Genomic DNA, 24,981 nt, shown 5'->3' on the forward strand with positions numbered 1-24,981 from the left:
TGCAACTACTGAAAAGGCTGCTGCCCCTCTTCAGGAACCACATGTTTGTCTGGCCTCTCAACAGATACCCCTCCGTTGTGGTTGCACCTACGGTACGGCCATCTGTATCGCTGAGGCACGCAAGCCTCCCCACCGACGGCAAGGTCCATGGTTCATTGGGTATATTCCCAATAAATCAAAGCACTTTCTGTACTTGCAACTGAGACTATGTGACTATGCTTCATAGCCTTAACCAACAGATACTTCAATATATCTGTCTGGCTTGATGGACTATATTTATTATTCATTAATCTCATAATTAAAAGCTCCTCCAACTGTATGAGTCTTTGAAGCAGGTCAGGTAAAGAAACTCCCCAGAGAACCGGAGAAAGCAAATGTAAATAGCTGCTAATCGTGTTCTCGGTAACATGAAATCCACGAAATTCTGCTTTATTATACCATATGAGTCATGGGTTTCAAGAATTCCAGCACATTGCTTGAAGTATGTGTGAGACAAGCACAACAGCATATTAAAAGTTTTAACGGTAAGAGGATATAAGATTTTATCTTTCACTTAACATGTTTGGAGGAAGCGTTTCTTGACAGTATGTGTGACTGTTTTGGTGAGATGAGTGCAGTGACATAAGGCAGAATAAGATTTGTGAATGTGTGGTTCATTATTCGCAAGTGATGAACGGTAGGCGATTTTCGGGGTCTTAATGGTGGAATATAGTCACATGCTTCAGTAATTTGTCAAAACGTATCAGTTCAGGTTTATAAACTAGTATGAAGCGCCGTACAGTAATCCGTCAGAGGTATCCAAATATGCTTTAAAACTTCAGAAGTGTTGAGTTTTTCAAGGTTTGGCGTAAATGTGGTTGGTGCTTAATAAGAGTATTTGTCAACATAGTTAAACACCTGTTGCCGCGGACAAAAGTTGTGATAATGTTAAGAAAAACGTCCGTAAAGTGAAAGAATTTCAAATAACCAGTTTGTTTATTTGGAAAATGAGTAGAAGTAGCTGTTCTGTTTGATTTCCTAGGGTGTCAACAGGAAAACTCTGCATTAATACACCGAAGTGCGTCGCTACCCTCTCCGTAGATTATTACAAACAGCTTTTATAACGAAAGTACAGAAATCGGAGTTATCATGATTTGTATATCTACATTTGGTTTTGTGCTATATTTATAAAATCCTTGTACAGGCGAGAACGTATTTGCTGCTAATTCGAAAGGGAGTGTGGAAGACTTGTAGTCCAAGTCTCGACAAGTCAGTGCAATCATTTTTGCTAGGCACTCGTTCCTTAATAAGCAAACTTTTTATTATTTGCAGGATATCATCATGTAGAAGTTGCGATTCAGTTCACAAGAAATTTAATGACCTCAGATGAAAGAAAATATTTACATGTAAGATGTGTGTGAAGGACATATTAATTTTTCATCATGGAATATCATAATTTAGCAATGTTTCTGCTTTGATTACTCCAAAGGCAAGTCAGTGGAAAGTACCTTGTTTATTTCATACAGTAGCATGTCATTCAGGATTAGTAAAACATTCAAAAATTCAACATTTTGGTGGAGTTTAAGCTGAGGTACACAATGTCATCTTCAAATTGCAGAAATGACGGAGCTCGGTGGCAGGTTCAGCAGTGCAAAAGCGGCAGACTATGATCGGCAGTTTGAGGAAGACCTTGAACGTGCCAGAGCTCTTAGTCTTGAAAGTTTAGCATTGGAAAAATTTAGGCAACAGAAGGAGCTTGAGAAATTCAGAGTGAAAACACAAAGCGTGCCAATAACAGGTTTGTCAGAATAATGTATCAGTTATTTAGTTAACATCTTCGATCCTTTCCTTAAACATTTTGCTGTAAAGAAATGATCTTGCTTACAGAGCAGTTGGAAGAAAAATTGTGTGTGAAAGTGGGTGCATATTAACTTATTGATTTACAGACTATTGTAATTTTTGCCATTAGATTGTCATAGGCTAAATTTTCAATGTGCGGCCTCTCATTTATTCATCATGTAAAGTTTGTTGATCTTTCTTGCTTATTTTGTTGGGAGTGTAGCATGGAGGTATCATGACTTCCACTTCTGCTTCAACCAGTCTTTCTTTGTTTCATTGGTGCATTTTGACGTGAAGACAAATATAGTTCTGCATATAATCATTTGATTATAAGTGATATATCTGTACTGAATTAGTTCACACTGTGGTGTATTGTGACTTGCATGTAATATTGTCATTCTGCTGCTTGAGTGATCCAGTGCCATAAATTGCAAAACTGTATGGTTTCTGGTAGCATAATTCTTACTCTGTTGAACTATTTATTGTAGTGAGTGGAAGGCTTTATGTATTTCATTTTGTTAATGTAAGGTACTTTTGTACCAATAAATTTGGCCCAGAATGACTTTTTTATCCCTTAAATTTATGAATTTAATTAGTTAACTCAAAGTGATTCATAAGAAATGCAAAGGTACGGATTCCATCACTTAATTTGCAAGCCAAATCAGTACATGTAATGTAATACTAATTTAGGTGCAAATAAATTTGTCCTTTGGCCATTCTGCACAGTAGTAGGCCTATAGGACTTGTACAGTGCATTAGAGCTTTCTAATCAAAGCAGAAGTCTAGTGCCATTGTGGGTACTTTTTTCATATGAAAAAAAAAATCATAATTCATGCATGTAACTAAAACCTATAAATAACTTACTGCACAGAGAAATTACGTTCAAAAAGACTCAAACAAGCTCTCCAAATATTCCACCATTCACAAAATTCTACTCTGTCAAGACGCTGCATACATATTTGTACCTGCTAACAAACAAAAATAAGAGTGGCACATTAACAGCAATAGCTCTTTAGACACACACACACACACACACACACACACACACACACACACACACTACACTGTGCCAGCGGCTACTACAGCCCTTCAGTGGCTTGTGGTGGATTTGATGAGGGGTGAGAAGTGAGAGGGTTGCAAGGGAGGGAGGGTGGGCTGGAGAAGGGTGACCAGGGGCTGAGAGGGAGAGGCTGTAGGTTGACAGCATACAAACGCAGCATGGGCACATGCAACACTTCCAGTCATGAGCTCAGGTTGCACATGTCGAGGATGAGAAGTGAATTGAGAGTGGTAGAAAAGACAGAGAAAGAGAGTTCTGGTGCCAGATTAATGAAGTTGCAGTACTGAAGTAGGGACTGAGGTGAATGTGGGGCATGGAGCTAATAGAGAATGTGATAAATAGGACTATAGGAACAAAGAATGTGTTGCAAGAATAGCTCCCATCTACGTAGTTCAGAGAAGCTGGTGTTGGGAAGGAAGGAATGGAGAATTAAGAGGGCAAGGGCTGTTAAGCAGCCATTGAAACTGAGCATGTGCTCAGCAGCCTGTTCTACCACTGGATGGTTAACTCTGCTTCTGGGCACAGTTCAGTAGTGACCATTCATGCAGATTGAGAGCTCATTGGTTATCATGCCCACATAAAATCCTTTGCAAAAATTGCAGCAGAGCTGGTGTATATGACACGACTGCTTTCATGGGTGGCTCTGCCTCTGATTGGTTAGGTCTCGTTGTAATATGTACGAGGTGCATGTATTAGACAGATTTTGCAGCCTGCTCTTCTACAGGGGTATGACACAAGCAGCAAATCCTAGTTTAGCTATAGCTCCAACCTCTTGCAGTGTTCCTATCCTGTGAGCTTGCTGTGCTTCTTCATTCTGCCTTCCTATCCTGCACACCTTCCGCCTCTCCCTTTTGCATTACTGTCCTGTGCAACTGCTGCCTCTCCTTTCTGCATTCCTGACACATGCACTGTCCCACCTTCTACCTCTCCCTTGTACCTCCTGCTCAGCTGTCGGGCACTCTTTTTTTCAACCCTCCCTCCCACTCTCTGCCTTCTTTCTCCTCTCACCCATCTCCACTAGACACAATACTCACACCAGTCAAGCTGCAGATGGGACCAATGACCTCACTGGCAAATTACTTTTTAAAATATGTTTAGCTCTAGCATACGATGTTTTTCATAAACTGATGTGCCTAATATCTTTTTACATATCATAGTTTTACTGACCTTATACATAATGATTTTTGGGACATGTCAAAGTCATTTGCTAATTGCATTTATCTAATCATCTGATTGCTGATGATCAGCACATAAATTTTGATGGCATGCAGTTGCCAAGGACAATGTGTTTTACATCTGTACATCCTTATTTGCGGCATCTCGCTGATTACCATAAGAGTTTGAGTTAGGTGTGCATCTGCACTGAAGAGATCATTGGCTGTCATCACATTGATTATATATATTTGGTGTCTGTTCTTTTAGATATGGCTGAATGGCGATGTTCTGTCGCTCTTTGTGGTCCTGAATAAAATGGTGCCTTATATCAATATGTTTTGTCCTAGCACTAGTGACATCATTTTTAGCTAGGTTACCATTATCACAGAAGATCGTTATAGGTTCCACAATTAAATTGGGTTCTATTTCACATATTAATGTTCTTAGCCACAATGCTTCCTGTGCGGTGCAAGATAGCACCATATACTCAGTCTCTTTCGTACTTGACAGGACCATGTAATGAGGGCCCCCATTAATTTAAAGCAGCAGCCAGTAGTGGAGTGCCTATCTCCCAATTCACTCCCCCAGTCCTCATCACTGTAGCCTTCTAGTTTTGCATTACCTTCTCTATGGTATCTTAATTCGTGGTTTGAAGTTCCTCTTAGATACCGGAATATCATTTTCACAGCTGTCCAGAGCTTTTCCTCTGGGTCTCAGCAATATCTGCTCACTGTGCTGGTGACAAAAGCAATGTTGAGTTGTGATGTTTGAGACAAGTATAACAGACTCCCTACTGCTTCTAAACATGGAACATTCCTGTCACATTCCACATCTGTTTCATTTATATTTAACTTCACTCCTACTTCCATTGGAGTAGTTTTGGGTTTCCAATCGCTCATGCCAAATTTCTTTAAGATTTTTTTTCTGTATTTGATGATTGATTTATGTTCAAGTCTTGTCTCTCCTCATCCTTAGTGATCTGCATACCTAAATGATGTTTTTCTCCCAAATCATGCAACTTAAACTTGGTTTGCAGCTGTTTCTTAAAAATTCTCATTTGTCCTTAGTTTTCAGTCAGGATAAAGAAGTCGTCCACCCATATTGCCAGTATTATTATTATTATTATTATTATTATTATTATTATTATTATTAATATCATCATCATCATCCCTTCTCTTCCCCTTTTATAGTATATAATGGAATCTGCCTTAGATTGCTTCATATTCATATTTATTAGAGTTTTATGTAGACACCAATTCCAGCAATGTCCACTCTCTTGAAGTCCATAAATACTTTTTTGCAAACACGAAATCTTTTTCCTTTCCGATCTTGTTTTCATGACTTCTCTTGGTGGAATGACATATATCTCCTCCCCCCAGTTTCCCATTTAAAATGCTGTTTTTACGTCCGTATGATGAATTGTTAAATTTCGTTTTGCTGCCAAGGCTAAAAGATATATCAATGATGCATATTTGACTACAGGTGCAAAAGTTTCTTTGTAATCTACCCCTTGTTTTTGTGAATATCCTTTTATTACGAGTCTTGCTTTATATCTTGGCGATGAATTTTCAGTGCTCTTCAAAGTGAATACCCATCTTGCCTGTAATGGTTTATCTGTTAGCTTATTTACCCATTGAAAGGTTTCGTTCTGAGAGAAAGATTCCAGTTCCCTCTCCATCACTTATTTCCATTCTTGAGAGTTTGGGCCACTCATTGCTTCTTCTACTGTTGTTGGCTCATCATTAAAAAACTGGGCTGCATACATCTCAAAATCCGGATATTCTTTCGGTTTTGGTACATGAGAACAACACCTTACATTGTTCTCTTCATTTTGTGCATTCTCAAACTCATTGTCATCATAAATAGTCACCATTTGCCTTTGACTGTCCTCTTCCTGTTCTTCACTTTCTCTTTCTTCAGATAAGGTTTCACTCTCAGAACTAGGTGCAGTTGACTTAGTAGTCTTGCCCTCTTCAGAGTCCTTTCTATTTTCAAAGAATATTACATTTCTGCTTGTAACTATCCTTTTATCCAATGGATCCTTTAATCGATAGCCCTTTGAATTCTCACAATATCCTACAAGAATATACTTTTTAGCTTTTGGGTCCCATTTTCCTCTCAGCTGTTCTGGAATGTGCGTCATTGCATCACACCCCAAAACTGTTATATTGCTTATGTCAGGTTTCCTTCCTACCCATATCTCATAGAGGGTTCTATTCCTTAATGCTTTTGTAGGTGATCTACTGTTCAAATATACGGCTGTTGATATCGCCTATGCCCAAAAATCTTTTAATAATCCAGCATCAGTTATCATGTTCTTTGCTTTTTCAACAGTGGTCCTATTAGTCCTCTCAACAACCCCATTTTGAGATGGGCTTTACCTTATGGCAGTTTGATGCCTGATTACCAATTTTGCCAGAAGTGTCTTCAATTTCTGGTTAATATATTCTCTCCTGTTATCAGACCTGATGATTTTAACCTTCTTTCCCTTCGACCTTTCCACCATATTACAGTATTCCTCAAAAGTGTCACTCATTTGGTCTTTGGAACTAAGAAAATAAATATGAGTATATTGTGAATAATCGTCAATCAACATAAAATAACAGCTCCCACCTATGGATTCGCACTCCATCGGGCCACATACATCTATAGGGATTAACTGTAAGACCTTCACAGATTTGCTTTTACTAGTCTTAAAAGGTAGCCCTGCTTGTTTTTCTTCTATGCATATCTCGCAAGGGTCCTTGGAAACACTATAATTCTGTATTCCCTTTACCATGTCCCTTATTAAAGACATACTCTTTCCATTTAGGTGTCCAAGCCTGCGGTGCCATAAAAAACCTTCCACTGAGTATACTGAATGACTAACATTTCTATGTTTACTGTCAATGGTATTCAACTTAAAAATACCACTTTCGTTACTTGCTGAAGTTATAACATTGATTGCTCTTGCTCTGTGCATGTCAAAAATGACTTTATTTCTCTTCTTGACAATTTCCCCTACAGACAGTAGGTTAGTCGCAAAATTTTTTTCATAGTGGTCATAATGTGCTGTAGCCATATTGGGTTCACCATTTACACTTACATGTAGGTCTAGTTTACCAGCCAAATGACATTGGAGCTTTCTGCCATCAACAGTAGATATTCCCATCTGAGTTTTATCTTTATCATCATAAAGAGGAGATTTGTCTTTAATAATATGCACAGATGCACCCGAGTCTAAAATACATTCCAGTTGACAATTACCCACATCTCCATCACCTTTATTATTGGTCCCTCTCTCCAGGCTATCAGCAGTATACCTCTTTTGCTGCGTGTCTGACCTTGGGTTTACTTTTTCTCTGCACTGAGATAAAATATGCCTCTTCTTATGACTTCTATAGCACCTCACTGAATTCTTCTTTCTGTTTTTTTGAATAAAGAGCAGATGCAGTTTCCTTCTTCAATACATGACAGCTTGAACTACTCTATACATCCTGCAGGATTTTCACTTTACCACTGTCACCCGTGATCGGTATACCTGAGCTTTCCAGCCCCATAATCACAGGCGCACACCTTTCAGGCAGTCCTTCCAACGGTAGTGTCCCTATCCATTCCTCAGCGATCTCAAACCCAATGTTTCTCAGTAGGTTTTACGTGACAAATTTTGTTGATGTATTGGTCTGCACTCATGCATTTGTCCAGCTGAGTGGTAATTAACTTACGTAATAATCCTACTTTCCTTGTAAGACCTCCATCCTCAAATGCACTTCATAATGTCTGCCCAACTTCTTTTGCTGTTGCAGCTTTTTCAGTGTGGACATACTTCACTGAGTCAACCAGTAATACTAACTTTGATTTTGCTTTCCTATCCTTACTCGAATAATTCTGATCTGTGGATTTCATTGTCCCATCCACCACATCCCATAGGTCATCCAAATGTAAATACACTTCTTCTGCAAATTTCCACATTGCATAGTTTTCACGACCCATAAGTCTTTCAATCTGCAGAATTTGTGCTGCGCTCATTTTAACGGCTACTTTCATCTTTCTTGACGTAAAGAATAATACAAAAGAGTTGCGTTCGTCTTGTAAGGATAACTCACACTTCGTGCAAGTGCACTACTTGGAACTTTTCCAATACTTTCTCACAACTGTATTATGGATATACTTGTTCCAAATGCATTTCTGGGCCCATAACCTATTAGAGTCAACACAGTTGAATAAGTAATAGTGAGTAAAAGACATTTAGTGGCAGTAACTACATTTGCACTTCCAGGTAAAATACATCGAACACAATAACCAAGGAACATTATACTACACACACAAAACTCAGAGCGTGCAGTAGCACCAGAGAAGCTTATTATATTTCACATGATGTGCACTTTCCGCCATCTCGTGCGAAATATATTGTTCACACAATTCCAACATATGACAAATTTGTCACAGAACAGGTAGATGTACAATGTAGGGCCGTTCTATACCAAGTGGTCTGATTTTGGATAAAGTTCTTACATGACCATCACAGGTTTTGCTGAAATTGTGTGTGAACATTTACACATGTTCCTAATAAACATTGGTAAAGTTTCATCTTGTGCAGAGGTAGTCATTTGTTTGATCCCATAGCACAGCTATCAGCAGTGCACCCGTGAGTTTTCGGCAACTTTGAGACATATATCTGGCAATATTTTCTTGAATGGAACAAAGCTAGGCCATCTTGTTCAACACTTTATGCTCTCTGAAGTGAAAAAAAAAAAATTCCTGAACAGTTTTCATATGGACGGTTTGAAGCAAACTTAGCTGAAAAAAATAGATGCATGAAAAAAAGTGAAGTTTGGCTTTCTATACCTCCAGAAGTAATTGTGGACTAAACCTGAATCTTTGCAGGTATGAACGTACCAAGGCACGATCTTAGAATACAAAATTTCGTTGTACTACTGCATTCCAATAATTTACAAATTGTTGGCAATTTGTGTAGAAACACCAAAAGTAGCTATTTTTGTTCCACTTTTACAAGAAAAAACTCTTAAAGTACTTTCGTTGGAAAGACCATGTTCTGAACCACTTAAAAATCTAGATGTAGTTTTGCAAAATGGTCATATAAGGCTCTAAAAATTACGACAAAGTAGAAGCGCATTGAAAGTACGCCCATGTTGTGCTGGTACTCAAATCTAAAGTCTTTTATGTTCTACAGCTGTGTAGTACTCATTAGATAATATCAACAATCCAGATGACTAGGAAATGAGCTTGGGTCAGACAAATTGCAAACACATCTTTCCAAACAATCCCAAGATGTCATCTGGCTGGCAGAATATTTTTTTCTCATGATATTTTACAGCCTGTTAATGAAACCTGTAAAAAAATTCAAGTTGACTGAAGTAAACATAAGCTTAGGATTCTAAAAGAAACATTTTCTTGCATTGACCTGTAACACTTACAGAAATGTATCCTCAGGCTTGGGATACTGTGTAAAGAAACTCTTAATCAGTCTTGGGAAACTGTTGTTAAGAAACCCACCCATGGCCACTGTTGCACAGCTATCGGTTGTGACCCTTGTGAGGTTTACAGTTTTCTCTCTTTAAAAGGAACCAGTTGTGGAGAAGAGCAACACATTTATACAATTTTTCATCAGAACACGAATGTTCAGCACAAGCCATGACCTGTGCAAACACAAAGTACATCAAACCTTCAACTGGAATTAAATCAGCACATCAGTAGAGTTACACAATAAAAAAAAAAAACCATCCTGACAATTATCTATAATATGAATCCACTCCAAAATGTCAGACTGCTATGAACTTAATTTACACAATGTGAAAATCATGTAAGACTTGAAGGCTATTAATATGATGTGTGCTGCAACTGTTGTGCAACAGTATTACTACCATGATCTCTACTCCCTTGGTAATGCACAGTGTGAAATTTATAACCAGTTTGACTCTGTAATTACAGCAGAAAAGCAAATGTCACAATGATTCATCTAGATCCATATTCCGCAAGCCACCTGTCGGTGTGTGGCGGAGGGTACTTTGAGTACCTCTAACGGTTCTCCCTTCTCTTCCAGTCTCGTATTGTTCGTGGAAAGAAAGATTGTCAGTATGCCTCTGTGTGGGCTCTAATCTCTCTGATTTTATCCTCATGGTGTCTTCGCGAGATGTACGTAGGAGGTAGCAATATACTGCTTGACTCTTCGGTGAAGGTATGTTCTTGAAACTTCAACAAAAGCCCGTACCGAGCTACTGAACGTCTCTCCTGCAGAGTCTTCCACTGGAGTTTATCTATCATCTCCATAACGCTTTTGCGATTAGTAAATGATCCTATAATGAAGCATGCTGCTCTCCGTTGGATTTTCTCTCTCTTCTATCAACCCTATCTGGTACGGATCCCACACCGGTGAGCAGTATTCAAGCAGTGTGCGAACATGTGTACTGTAACCTACTTCCTTTGTCTTCGGATTGCATTTCCTTAGGATTCTTCCAATGAATCTGTCTGCCATCTGCTTTAGCAACGATTAATTTTACATGGTCATTCCATTTTAATGCCTGCTCCCAGATAATTTATGGAATTAACTGCTTCCAGTTGCTGACCTGCTATATTGTAGCTAAATGATAAAGGATCTTTCTTTCTATGTATTCACAGCACATTTTTATATTGTAGCTAAATGATAAAGGATCGTTTTTTCTGTGTATTCGCAGGACATTACATTTATCTGCATTGAGATTAAATTGCCATTCCCTGCACCATGCGTCAATTCTTTGCAGATCCTCCTGCATTTCAGTACAATTTTCCATTGTTACAACCTCTCGATATACTACAGCACCATCCGTGAAAAGCCTCAGTGAACTTCCAACGTTATCCACAAGGTCATTTATATATACTGTGAATCGCAACGGTCCTATGACACTCCCCTGCGGCACACCTGAAACCACTCTTACTTCGGAAGACTTCTCTCCATTGAGAATGACATGCTGTGTTCTGTAATCTAGGAACTCTTCAATCCAATCACACAATTGGTCTGATAGTCCATGTGCTCTTACTTTGTTCTTTAAACAACTGTGGGGAACTGTATCAAACACTTTGCGGAAGTCAAGAAACATGGCATCTACCTGGGAACCAATGGCTATGGCCCTCTGAGTCTCGTGGATGAATAGCGCAAGCTGGGTTTCACGTGATAGTCTTTTTCGAAATCCATGCTGATTCCTTCAGAGTAGATTTCTAGTCTCCAGGAAAGGCATTACACTTAAACATAATTCTACAACTGGTTGACGTTAGAGATATAGGTCTGTACTTCTGCACATCTTTTTGACGTCCCTTCTTGAATACGGGGATGAACTGTGCCCTTTTCCAATCTTTTGGAATGCTATGCTCTTCTACAGACCTTTGGTAGACCGCTGCAAGAAGGGGGGCAAGTTCCTTTGCGTACTCTCTGTAAAATCGAACTGGTATCCCATCAGGTCCAGCGGCCTTTCCTCTTTTGAGCGATTTTAATTGTTTTTCTATCCCTCTGTCATCTATTTCGATATCTACCATTTTGTCATCTGTGCAACAATATAGAGAAGGAACCACAATGCAGTCTTCCTCTATGAAACAGCTTTGGAAAAAGATATTTAGTATTTTGGCCTTTAGTCTGTCATCCTCTGTTTCAGTACCCGTTTGGTCACAGTGTGTCTGGACATTTTGTTTTGATCCACCTACCGCTTTGACATAAGACCAAAATTTATTAGGATTTTCTGCAATGTCAGTACATAGAACTTTACTTTCGAATTCATTGAACGCCTCTCGCATAGCCCTTCTCACACTACATTTTGCTTTGTGTAATTTTTGCTTCTCTGCAAGGCTTTGGCTATGTTTATGTTTGCTGTGAAGTTCCCTTTGCTTCCGTAGCAGTTTTCTAACTCGGTTGTTGTACCACGGTTGCTCTTTTCCATCTTTTACGATCTTGCTTGGCACATACTCATCTAATGCATATTGTACAATGGTTTTGAACTTTGTCCACTGATCCTCAACACTATCTGTACTTGAGACAAAACTTTTGTGTTGAGCCGTCAAGTACTCTGAAATCTGCTTTTTGTCAATTTTGCTAAACAGAAAAAATCTTCCTACCTTCTTTAATATTTCTATCTACGGCTGAAATCATTGACGCAGTAACTGCTTTATGATCACTGATTTCCTGTTCTGCGTTAACTGTTTCAAATAATTCGGGTCTGTTTGTCACCAGAAGGTCTAATATGTTATCTCCACGAGTCGGTTCTCTGTTTAACTGCTCAAGGTAGTTTTCAGATGATGCACTTAAAAAAAATTCTCTGGATTCTTTGTCCCTGCCACCCGTTATAAACATTTGAATCTCCCAGTCTATATCTGGTAAAATAAAATCTCTATCCAGAACTACACTCCTGGAAATTGAAATAAGAACACCGTGAATTCATTGTCCCAGGAAGGGGAAACTTTATTGACACATTCCTGGGGTCAGATACATCACATGATCACACTGACAGAACCACAGGCACATAGACACAGGCAACAGAGCATGCACAATGTCGGCACTAGTACAGTGTATATCCACCTTTCGCAGCAATGCAGGCTGCTATTCTCCCATGGAGACGATCGTAGAGATGCTGGATGTAGTCCTGTGGAATGGCTTGCCATGCCATTTCCACCTGGCGCCTCAGTTGGACCAGCGTTCATGCTGGACGTGCAGACCGCGTGAGACGACGCTTCATCCAGTCCTAAACATGCTCAATGGGGGACAGATCCGGAGATCTTGCTGGCCAGGGTAGTTGACTTACACCTTCTAGAGCACGTTGGGTGGCACGGGATACATGCGGACGTGCATTGTCCTGTTGGAACAACAAGTTCCCTTGCCGGTCTAGGAATGGTAGAACGATGGGTTCGATGACGGTTTGGATGTACCGTGCACTATTCAGTGTCCCCTCGACGATCACCAGTGGTGTACGGCCAGTGTAGGAGATCGCTCCCCACATCATGATGCCGGGTGTTGGCCCTGTGTGCCTCGGTCGTATGCAGTCCTGATTGTGGTGCTCACCTGCACGGCGCCAAACACGCATACGACCATCATTGGCACCAAGGCAGAAGCGACTCTCATCGCTGAAGACGACACGTCTCCATTCGTCCCTCCATTCACGCCTGTCGCGACACCACTGGAGGCGGGCTGCACGATGTTGGGGCGTGAGCGGAAGACGGCCTAACGGTGTGCGGGACCGTAGCCCAGCTTCATGGAGACGGTTGCGAATGGTCCTCGCCGATACCCCAGGAGCAACAGTGTCCCTAATTTGCTGGGAAGTGGCGGTGCGGTCCCCTACGGCACTGCGTAGGATCCTACGGTCTTGGCGTGCATCCGTGCGTCGCTGCGGTCTGGTCCCAGGTCGACGGGCACGTGCACCTTCCGCCGACCACTGGCGACAACATCGATGTACTGTGGAGACCTCATGCCCCACGTGTTGAGCAATTTGGCGGTACGTCCACCCGGCCTCCCGCATGCCCACTATACGCCCTCGCTCAAAGTCCGTCAACTGCACATACGGTTCACGTCCACGCTGTCGCAGCATGCTACCAGTGTTAAAGACTGTGATGGAGCTCCGTATGCCACGGCAAACTGGCTGACACTGACGGCGGCGGTGCACAAATGCTGCGCAGCTAGCGCCATTCGACGGCCAACGCCGCGGTTCCTGGTGTGTCCGCTGTGCCGTGCGTGTGATCATTGCTTGTACAGCCCTCTCGCAGTGTCCGGAGCAAGTATGGTGGGTCTGACACACCGGTGTCAATGTGTTCTTTTTTCCATTTCCAGGAGTGTATAACATGGCAGGGAAATCTACTCCAAATATTTTCCAAATTTTCCTTCAGGTGCTCTGCCACAACAGCTGCTGAGCCAGGGGGTCTATGAGACATCCAATTACCATGTTTGTGCCTGCTTTAACCGTGACCTTCATCCAAATTATTTCACGTTTTGGATCTCCGTAAATTTCCCTTGATGCTATTGCACTTTTTATCTCTATAAACACGCCTCCCCCTTCACTGTCCAGCCTGTCTCTGCGGTATACATTCCAGTCTGAGTTTAGAATTTCATTACTGTTTACATCTGGTTTCAGCCAACTTTCCGTCCCTAGTACCATGTGGGCATTGTGACAGTTTATTAATGAGAGCAGTTCTGGGACCTTTTTATAGATGCTCCTGCAGTTAACTATTACCGCATTAATATTGTTATTCCCTGTTGTGTTTTGCCTACTACTACGACCTTTTCGCATCTCAGGAGGCGTCTTGTCTGGCCTAGGGAGGGAATTCTCCACGTACTCCACTACCCTTGTAACCGCTTCCTGCTTGTAGTGCACGCCTGACCTATTCAGGGGGGACCCTAAATTTCTCCACCCGATAGCGGAGGTCGAGAAATTTGCATCCCAGATCTCCGCAGAATCGTCTGAGCCTCTGGTTTAAGCCTTCCACTCGGCTCCAAACCAGAGGACAACGATCGGTTCTGGGAACAATACTACAAATAGTTAGCTCAGATTCCACCCCGCAAGCGAGGCTTTCCAACTTCACCAACTCCAACTGCCTGTATGAACTGAGGGTGACCTCTGAACCCAGATGGCAGGAGTCATTGGTGCTGACATGAGCAACAACTTGCAGTCGGGTGCATCCAGTGCTCTCTCTCGCTGCTGGCAGGGCCTCCTCCACATCTCGGATGAGATCCCCCAGCAAGCAGACAGAGTGAACACTGGCCTTCTTCCCCGACCTTTCCGCTATTTCCCTAAGGGACTCCATCACCTGCCTAACATTGGAGCTCACAATCAGTATAAACCCCTCCCCTCCCCCTATGTGCCTGCTCGGACCTTGCTGGAGAAGCGGCCACATGTCCACTCACAGGCAGAGCGGGCGATGCCACTCGGCCAGCCTCCACATTGACCCTCCACCTCGTGCGACGCGAACCCCGTTGAACCCACCACTCCCCTTGGGGAGAGTGTGGCCCAACTGCACCGGGTACCCGCGAAGATGTCTCGACAGCAGGGACCGTGGGTGAAGCATGTAAATAACGCCTGAGGTGAACCATGCGATGCACCAGACTCCCCACTGCCGCTACACTCCGAGCCAGCAGCCTGAAGACAGCTGACCGCGGCCATCAGCACGTTCAGCTGTTTGCGAACAGTGGCCAGCTCCTCCTGCATCCGTACACAGCAGTCACATGCCCTATCCATCCTAAGAAATCAACAATTTACTGCAGAGAGTTAATCAAGTTTTAAGTAGACTGCTAATTCACTAAAGGCGGCTAATAGCTGACTAAACTGTGGTTACTAGACACTTCTTGTTGGAAACAATGAAAATAAGCACTACCTGTCTCTGGACTGTATTCAAAACACACGAAATCTATGGAACACTATTACTAGTACTCGAAAATTAAAGCTTCCTAAAAGCAAAAACACACGGAAAAAGAAGTGACAAGTAAGAAAAACACAGTTAATACTTAAATTTACGTAGCTTGCTGCACAGCAGATGTGAAGCAGACAGCAGTTATGACAAAAGGCACCAGTTTTATGAAGTGTTTAGAGTTATTCAGTCTTTCTCACTTTCTAGTCATCAGGACTTTTGGTTTCACCTTCCCCAGAAAGTACTAAACAATTATAGACCATAATAACAATGTTAGATATAATTTGAGTACTGGCGGAACATGGGCCCATTTTCAGTGCACCTCCACCTGTCATTTTTTTAAGAGTGTATGTGCTCGCATTGCAAAACCCTTCCTAGTTTTTTACGCTGTTTAGTATATGGGCCTTCCAATGAAAGTGGTTTAAAAGAGTTTTCAGAAGAACCCCCCCCCTTTTTTTTTTTTAAACTGCACAAAAAATAAGCATTTTTGACACAGAAAAATTGCCAACTTTGCCCTCAATTTGTAAACTGTTGGAAATCAATAGGACAATGAAATTTTGTAGTGTTAAGACCTTGCATTGGCAAGTTTATACGTGCTAAGTTTTGTTTCAGGTTTATCCCACAATCACTTCTAGAGCTATAAAAAGCTAAACGTCACATTTTTTAGTATCTATGTAATTTTTCTTCTCTTAAAATTGTCCATATGAAAATTGCTCTGGAATTTTTTTTATTATTATTATTATTTCACTTATGAGAGTGCAAAATGTTGTACAAAACAGTCTAGTTTTGCTCCTTTTGAAAAAATGTTGCCAAGATATTATGTTCCAAAGTTGCTGGAAACCCATGGGTGCACTGTTGAAAGTGTTGAACTGAACATGATACTTTTACCAGTATTTATTGGGAAAAGGTGCTAGTGTTCACATAAAATTTCAGCAAAATCCATGATGGTTATGCAGGAACGACCTTATACTGAGGAGCATGCAACAAGGAATCCTTCATAATCTTTGTATGTAAAGCACATAACTTTTACCCATTACAGAACATAAAAATACTCTGAAACTGAATGAGCTTCCCAAGCTCTAGTTCCATTTTTTCTTTTTAATTATGGATGTGAGTATTTTTACTGCCTATAAAATTGGGCACATTGTTCTGTAATTGGAGCAGGCTGCTGTATATGCTTTTGTATGAATGGGTATTCTCTTTCTTTCTACATGGTCAATTGGAAGAGAACAATAATCATAACAATAGTTTATAATTTTGAAAAGTCGATTTTCACTCTCTCTTCACAATTCTGACAGAGCTCATTTTTCTTTCTGTTGTGTCAGTTCTTTCAGTGCTGATTCAAATTCCATTTTCATAATTAGAGGACCTACTTATCTGCTACCATTTTCTCTTTCTTCTTCAGTAATGTCTTGCCCTCATATTTTCGTTGTTTATCTTGTACCACAGGTGATTCTTCTCTTGTCTTTAACTGTAATTTATTATTATTCCTGGACACTTTATCAATCATTCTGTTTTTGTGTGTGTTTCTATACCCTATATATCTTTCGCCCACTGTTGATAAGACTCACTACATTTTTTTGGGATGATGATCATTATTCTTTCCTATTCTTATATTGTTTGTTTTTCTGAATATAGTTCTTTCCTGAATGAAGATTGTCATAGTGTCTATCATCCATGGTCTTCTGTTTTCCTTTGCCCCCCCCCCCCCCCTTATACTTCATTTGATGTTTTGTTAAAATTTATTCGAGATGTTGCAGTATTATTGGCATTGTTAATGATGTTTTTTTGTAATAGCATATTCTCTTCTTATTCCTGGTTTTTTGTTGTTTTGGTGTTCTGTCTTTTCTGCACGAATCTTATGGATTCTTTCAAATTTTGAGTTAAGCTTTGTTAAGACTGGCACTTGATCTGTTTCCATATGATCCTGCATAGCTGTGAATAGTCTGATTTAAACTCAAGTAGACACATTCATCTGTTAGTTTGGATTTCTAATCAAAATTTCCTACTGTCCCCCTTTCAAGAGTACTCCCTACTATGGTGTTGAAATTTCCCATTTTGATTTTATTGTAGTTTCACTTCTTACTTTTATTAACACTCAGATGTTCTCATACATTTTGTCAACCTAGTGTTAATTCTGTGCAGAAGTTTGAAAATAGACTTGTAAAGTCACTAAGCTGGGAAGTTTAAAAGCAGTACTTATCATTAATCTTGCTTACACTCATTCACAGGAAATACTGTGGTGGTATTCTGTAGTATTTCATGTCATAATTTTATTACCATTAAATTTGTCTGGACTGTGCCAGTAAATATTCATTCCCCATCCAGATTGACTGCTCTGAAAAGGAACATTCTTCCATCTTTACTGTTGTAGATTGTCATCTTTCTCAGCCACTGATGTCATTGTTCTTCTTCACCTGTAATCCCAGGCAGGAGCCCTTACAGGTTGCTGTCATATAGAGTCAAATGAAAACTTTGGTTTTTTCTGAGACGTTACTCCTGCCTCTCCTTCTTTTGCAGCTAGTCATGTGATTGGCCATGGTAGCAAAATAAAAATTAAAAGTGCATACTGTTGGGGGGGGGGGGGGGGGGGCAGTTTTCAGTATGTGACTTTTTTGGAGGGGCAGGGAGCATATGTGTGCATGTAACAACATACTTTCTCTTATACAACAACCAACCACTGGTTGCTGTATGTCTTCAAATAATTCAGTGCACAGCAACAGAGCTCAACCACCTTTAATAAGAGTAAATTAATTTTCTTTTGTACAGACTTTTGGTTCCAGGTCTCTTTTGAAGCTCATTCTCTGGCTCTACTTTCGGTGCATACAACCTGTGGGATTTCTCCAGGTTGTTTCAAATTTGTTGAATCCAGAGTACATTCTTTATTTCTCGTGTATGGCATGTGTTTGCACAACTCTCATTGTTGGCAATGTTTGATCGTGTCCACAAAAATTTCAGCTTTTATTTTCTATGTCTGCTGTTACGTTATACAAATCTTTGTTGTTTTATGGCTTTCACCAATATTTTTCTGCTTTATGTTTTCTTCTTCCTTTAGAATTTTTTCCAGTTCACTTTGTGTATTGAATATTAATGTTTCACTGACATACAGAAATTCAGATTCAGTCATTGTGTTGTTGTATGTAGCATGTAACCTTAGTACATGTGGATATGTTCTCCTGTACATTCTTGAGTTTCTGTAGTACAACTCTGTCAGGGTGTATATGACCCAGGACAACCGGGAGATCCGGGAAAAACCCGGGAATTTTTTCATCCAGGAGAAAAGTGGGAAAAACCCAGGAATTTTTTAGAATTCCAGGAATTTTTCATTGTTTTAATTTTCAGTTAAATTTTTGTAACTTTGACTGGCAAGAACCAATACTCTAGTAAAGAATATTACCGTATCTCACTACTGCAGAATAATACTGCAGCAGTAAAAAACGAAAGAGAGGGAAAAAAATGAAAATAGAACTTAAGTTGCAAAGGAAATGCACCATTTACAACAACAAAACACAGTGCTCATACAAGCGTCTGCCAACAGCAAAACATGTCAAAGGCTTTAGGAAGACTGTGATGTATCTTAAAGTGTAACACGCACAAAATAGATTAACATTATGTGTGAAAGCTTAGTTTCTCTTGCAGCTTATTAATCTTGGAGACCAATATTGTACGTAAAAGCTTTTCTTTTCTTGTAGCAACACTATGTATATTACTTTAAATCATTACCTTTACCTGTTTGCGTGTTCGCGCTACTTAACAGTGATGTTGCTATTGGCTGACTACATCACGTGTCCTATGCTCTGAATATCTGCTGTCATCGGGTGGCGAGATCTCTTGATAGGAGCTATGACTGGCTTACAAAAGTGCCTCACAGTCTTGCTTTCAATCCTTCTAAAAATAACATGCAGTGTTTGGTGGAATTTGAATTTATACTTTTGTAATACGAAAATATGCAGTGTACATGATGCTGCACATCATACATCTTTCTAAAACGTGTTTTTTTCCCCTGGTGGCCTCGGCTCTCTGAGACTGCAGGTGTGTGTGTGTGTGTGTGTGTGTGTGTGTGTGTGTGTGTGTGTGTGTGTGTGTGTGTGTGTGTTTCTGTTTCTACTGGTGAAAGGCCTTAATGGCCTCTTTTTTATTGTGCCTATCGCGACTCAGCATCTCCGCTACATGGTGAGTAGCAACTTTCCTTCTCTGGTATTGTTACATTCCATCCTGGATCTTCCATTGTTTGATTTTTCCCCCTGAGTTTCATTTTCTAAAGTGCCGGGAAATTCTACTGTGGTGTATAAAATCACAACCATTGAAAGGATTGATAAGTTTTACAGTTCTGAGGAAAAGTATACTGTTACTTAACATGGAAAAAGTGTATTTTCATCCGGGAGAAAGTGTATTTTTAACCGGGAAAAATCCAGGAAGTTTTTTTCCTCATCCACGTATACACTCTGTCTGTGCTTTTTGTAGGTCTGTTGGTTCCATGATCATGCCAAGGTACTTAAGGTGTCTGACCCATTTAAATTTCCCATACTTCAGTTTTTGAATGTTGAATAAGGTGCTGATGAGGTAAGATATTTGAAAAGAAATTTGTAGACCAGATTTTTCAGTGCACACTTTGAGAAGCTGTGGCTGACGGCTGTGCTTTCTCTTTCTGCTACTAACTGTAAACTGTCTGAAAGTTAAACAAGTGATCTTAATGTCATCAGTTGTTTTCTCAAGTCGTGTAAACTTCAAGTGGTCCCAGTTTTTCAATTTGAAACACAAATGAGTGTTTGGTGAGGCTTCTTGGAGGATGACTTTTGGTTTTACACCAAAATTATGTTCTATGAATAACAAGTGAATGCATGTCCTTACACCTATTGTGCTGCATATATTTCAAATGAGCAGCGAAATAAGATGAACAGAGTTCGTGAGGCATTGTACCCTGAATGTATGCATCTGAGGAATGGGCCAGCAGTTGTATGCAAAAATTTCTGTTGGGCTCTCATTGTTACCCTAGTATCATCTGTGATCAGATTACAAAACCAGAAAGAAAAATGACATTCATTGCTCCACATTAACACTGTCTGTTGTACAATGCTACAACCAAAACTTTTGATAACTTACCTAGTGGTATAAAAGTTTGACAGACAGCAAAGTAAAATTCAAAGCAAAGTGAAAAAGTTTCTCCTTGACAACTCCTCCTGTTCTATAGAATAATTTCTATTACTGTAATTTTTAAAAGATGGTGGGTAGGACTGTATAAATGTTCAGCATGTAGCTGTATTTACAAATTAATTTGCACTGTGCATGTAATATGATTCGTTCCAAATCATTATGATTCATTGTGCAAAAAATGGATGCCACATAAAACTGACCTCGGCTGCATGCTATAATAATACATTGCGGTGCTTGTATTTTGACTTCTTTTGCAATGAATAAAATTTGTTTTATGATTAGATTGGGCTGAAATGAGTTGTACAACCTGTTTGATGGCAGAGAACTTAAAAGACAAACAATATTTGAAGTATGATTTACCTTACCACCTCCGCATGCGCTTTTGTGTGTGTGTGTGTGTGTGTGTGTGTGTGTGTGTGTGTTTTACAGATTATTTATTTATTTTTTTGCCCCTATTTTTCTGATTGCTTAGCTTTGGGATGATCTGGTGAGAGCAAAGCACAGTTTGGCTCTTTTTACCATGATGGAGATACCATGAGTAAAGTAATATACATAAAGTTTGGAGGTTTCAGTATTTTCTGCCTGCATAAAACATAGTAATTCTGTCACATATCAGTAGCGGTACGTTGAACTGTACTAAATTGTCAGCTGTTTCTTGTCTCACATGAGTGTAGGTATCTGTAGCTGTTCTCCATAAATCACTTGTACATATATTGAACTTTAATGGCATTTTGTTAATCAGGGTAAGGTTACAATAAATACAGGCATCCATATTTTCCCAGTATCCTGGGAGAGATCTGCATTTACTCCCCGGCTCCCCCCTCCCCCCCCCTCTCTCCCTCACCCTCTGCTGTCCTTCAGTGCAAGTGCGCGCACCCCCCCCCCCACACACACACGGGGGGGGGGGGGGGCACTTGCCAACACACAGGGATTTATTGGGAATGTTCTGCATTCTGTCGCTGATGTACAAACCGCCTCACCTTAATTTTTGTCTCCCTTTTCCCTTCTTTGTTTCCCTTGTCCTCTTGTTCCTCCGCTTCGGCGTTTGAGGTTCCTCTTTTTTCTTCTTCCTCCCTGTACGCTCCTGAAGGCTGGCCCATGTGTCTGACACCTTACAGGTGACTGAGTAACGCATAATTCCCAGCCCCAGGTTGACAGGTAGGGTTCACGCATAACCCCTGTTACAGGTCAGGCCCAGCGAGGGGTGATTTCCTGAGTTGCAGCCTTCCTAAATTGCCGATTGGTCCCTCTGTCAGATGTTTGGGAGGTGTGACCTGAGGTGTGAACAAACACCTGAGGTGGGTGTGCCCCCTTGTGTAGGGAGCCCCCAGTTGGAAGGAGCGCACCATCAGAGATTCTGGCAATCATGGTGGATTTTCTCACAATGAGTCACTCTCATCATCCCAGTCAGTGTCTACAAAATGTAAATGTAATGAGGCTATTGATTTAGACCCTTTTGGAGACGGCTTCTGATTCTCAAACACAACACCTACTCGCTGCCTCGCTTCTCCATGGCTACCCTGTTCGTGTTAAGGCCCACAGAACTTTGTATTCTTCCTGTGGTGTAATTTACACCAGGCTGCTTGACAGTGTAACAGAGACCAAAATACGTTACCTCTCTGATCAGGGTGTCATTGTAGTTCAACGTGTAATGAAAAAGGTAGATTCCTCCTTAGTGCCCATCCACACTCTTTTCCTCACCTTTGATAGGATGGTGCTGCCGTCCAAGCTCAAAGCGGGTTATGAAACTATCACAATCTGGCCATACATTCCGAACTCGATGCACTGCTACCATTGTCATTGTTTTAACCACACTAGAACATCTTGTTGACACCCAGCCAAATGTGTAACCTGAAGCAGGGATGCACACAAGTGGGATTGTCTGCCTCCTTCTCCCCGCTGTATCAACTGCAATGGCGGCCATGCCGCCTCCTCTCGGGATTGTCCCATGTATCTAAATGAGTGGGTTGTCCAAGAGATTTGGGTAAAGGAAAAAGTGCCTTACCCAGTAACTTGCAAGTTACTGGGTAGTCTCAAACCCTGTGTTCTCCCGTCTGGCACCTATAATTCTGTTCTTGTTACCCTTCGCTCCATGAAGGACATGGCCACGCAGACATTCGTCCTCAAATTTGTCTTGGAGGTTGTGAAATCGCCCAGTGTCAAGGTAGCATCGCCATCCCCCCCATCCCGCTGTGCAAAAAACCGTTAAACTCTCGCCTCAAGGGGCGAAGCCACTGACTACACAACCAGTAGGCAGAAAAGGACAGGAGTAGTACTCTGGTAAAGACTTCCTCTGTCCCTCCAACCAAACAACACTTGAGTCTTCCTCTAACTAGGAAGGCTCGAAGAAGCCTGCTAAAGGCAAAAGGTCTTCTCCTTCACCAACTCGAAGATCCTGTTCGATGGTGATGCCACATGCTACCTTAGCCCGGCTGGCCTCTGTCTCGCCAGTGCACACCACCAACTGTTTTTCAGCGTTGGACTCCACGGACTGACCGCACAAGCAAGCCGATGCTTCTGTGGACCTCATGGAGCAGGATCCTCCTGCTCGTGTGCCCTGTAGTAGCAACTCTACACCAGCTGTCACTCGGCGGCCACCGAGTTGACACCCCTCCATCTCTTCCTCCTCATGACTGTTCTCCATTGGAACGTTCATGGCCTTCGGTCACACAAAGAGGATTTTTTGCTGCTTTTAGCGTCGCATCATCCCCTTGTACTCTACCTTCAGGAAACGAAATTGCACCCTCATGACTGCTTTGCGCTTTCACATTCCTTACCAATTCGTTTTGACCTTCCCCCTGAGGTTGGCATTCCATCTCATGGGAGCGTCATGCTGTTCATATGGAATGACCTTCATATCCAACCAATCTCCCTGACTACCCCTGTCTTCAAACTGTTGCAGTTCGCCTTGTCCTTCCCCATCTGACTTTCTTCCTCTGCACCATTTATGTACCTCCATCCTTTGATGTCACCAGGGCAGACTTCCTTCAGCTTATTGGGCAGCGACCTCCCCCGTTTTTGCTACTCAGTGACTTTAATGCACATCATCCCCACTGTGGTTCTTACAGAACCTGTCAGAGAGGTGCCTTCTTGGCTGACATTCTTCACTAACTCAACCTTTTCTGCCTTAACACTGGAGCACCCACTTTCCTTTCTGACTCTGCACACACCTATTCCTATTTGGACCTATTCTTTTGTACTGCCCATCTTGCCCATAGTGTTGAGTGGTCCGTTCTTTCTGATACCTACTCGAGCGACCATTTCCCATGTGCTCTCCGTTTGCTGACTAATACCCAACTGCATTCATTATAAACAGATGTGAGCAAAGTGTTGTTGCATCCTTCGGGATAGTAAATGAGCTAGCTGGCCTTCATTCACTAGCTCTTTTCACAGTTCCACCTCTCCCTCTGTCGTGTGGGCCAACCTCCGATGGCTCTCTGGGACCAAGATCCTTTCCCCAATTTCCAGCCTGACAGTAGCAGAGGATGTTATTGTGGACCCTATTGGTATCTCCAACACCTTGGGCCACCATTTTGTGGAAGTTTCGAGCTCTTTGCACTATCACCCTGCCTTCCTCAATTGGAAATGAGCGGAGGCGGCTCAGGTGATATCCTTCTCTTCTCTGAATCGTGAGTGCTGCAATGCCGCCTTGACTATGAGGGAACTCGATCGTGCTCTCAATTCATCCCAATCCTCCGCCCCAGGGCCAGACGCCATACACATTCAGATGTTGTAGCACCTTTCTCTTGCATTCAACACTTTCTGCTGAACACATACAACCGCATCTGTACAGAGGGCACAATTCCCGGACAATGCTTTTGCTTTTCCCCTGACAAAACCGTCTGCAAGAATTTCTGGCTGCGTAAATGGTTTCTCCCACCATCTCTGCATCTTGGTCCTGTTACCCTTCCATTCGTTGAAACTACAAAATTTCTGGGGCTCATGCTCGATAGGAAACTGGCTTCATCCTCCCATGTGTCTTACCAGGCAGCCCACTGTACGCGATCCCTCAATCTCCTACCTGTCCTCAATGGTACTTCGTGGGGTGCCGATCGAACCACCCTCCTATGTTTGTACTGGTCCCTTGTCTGTTAGAAACTCGACTATGGGTGCTTTGTTTATGCATCTGCCGTGACTTTCTCCTCAGCAGGTATGCATGCCATTTGTGTGTCATGTGTGGCTACCCCGCCTATGCCTCCTTCTTTGATGATTCCTTTGATCGTCAGTATGGGGCTCATCCCTCTTCCGTTACCACCTGGGTCCACTTTCTCCACTTGCTACTGTGGCTTACCTTCACACCACCTGCAACTTTCCCAGTGGATGTGAATGCTTCACCACCTTGGCTTCGTATGTGGCCCATGTTAACCTTGGCCTTCATGCGCTTCATAAGTACACTACTCCAGCCTCAGTCTATCGCCTCCGGTTTCATGACCTTCGCA

General features: G+C 41.6%; 1 protein-coding gene across 3 annotated transcripts in view; it reads left to right on the forward strand.

Moving 5' to 3' along the window:
• The first annotated feature begins 656 nt into the window (after positions 1-656).
• Positions 657-24,981, forward strand: part of LOC126198654 (phosphatidylinositol 4-phosphate 3-kinase C2 domain-containing subunit alpha) — a 266,382-nt gene continuing 242,057 nt past the window's right edge. For 2 of the 3 annotated variants that reach the window (XM_049935125.1, XM_049935124.1), the window contains exons 1-2: positions 1,312-1,468; positions 1,598-1,777. In XM_049935125.1, the coding sequence (XP_049791082.1) occupies positions 1,600-1,777 (178 nt within the window). In that variant the 5' untranslated portion in view covers positions 1,312-1,468; positions 1,598-1,599. Of the gene's footprint in view, positions 677-1,311; positions 1,469-1,597; positions 1,778-24,981 lie in introns of those variants that run through there. The other variant, XM_049935126.1, reaches the window with a different exon arrangement.

Source organism: Schistocerca nitens, chromosome 8 (genome assembly GCF_023898315.1).
Source record: "Schistocerca nitens isolate TAMUIC-IGC-003100 chromosome 8, iqSchNite1.1, whole genome shotgun sequence".
NCBI classification, from domain to species: Eukaryota; Metazoa; Arthropoda; class Insecta; order Orthoptera; family Acrididae; genus Schistocerca; species Schistocerca nitens.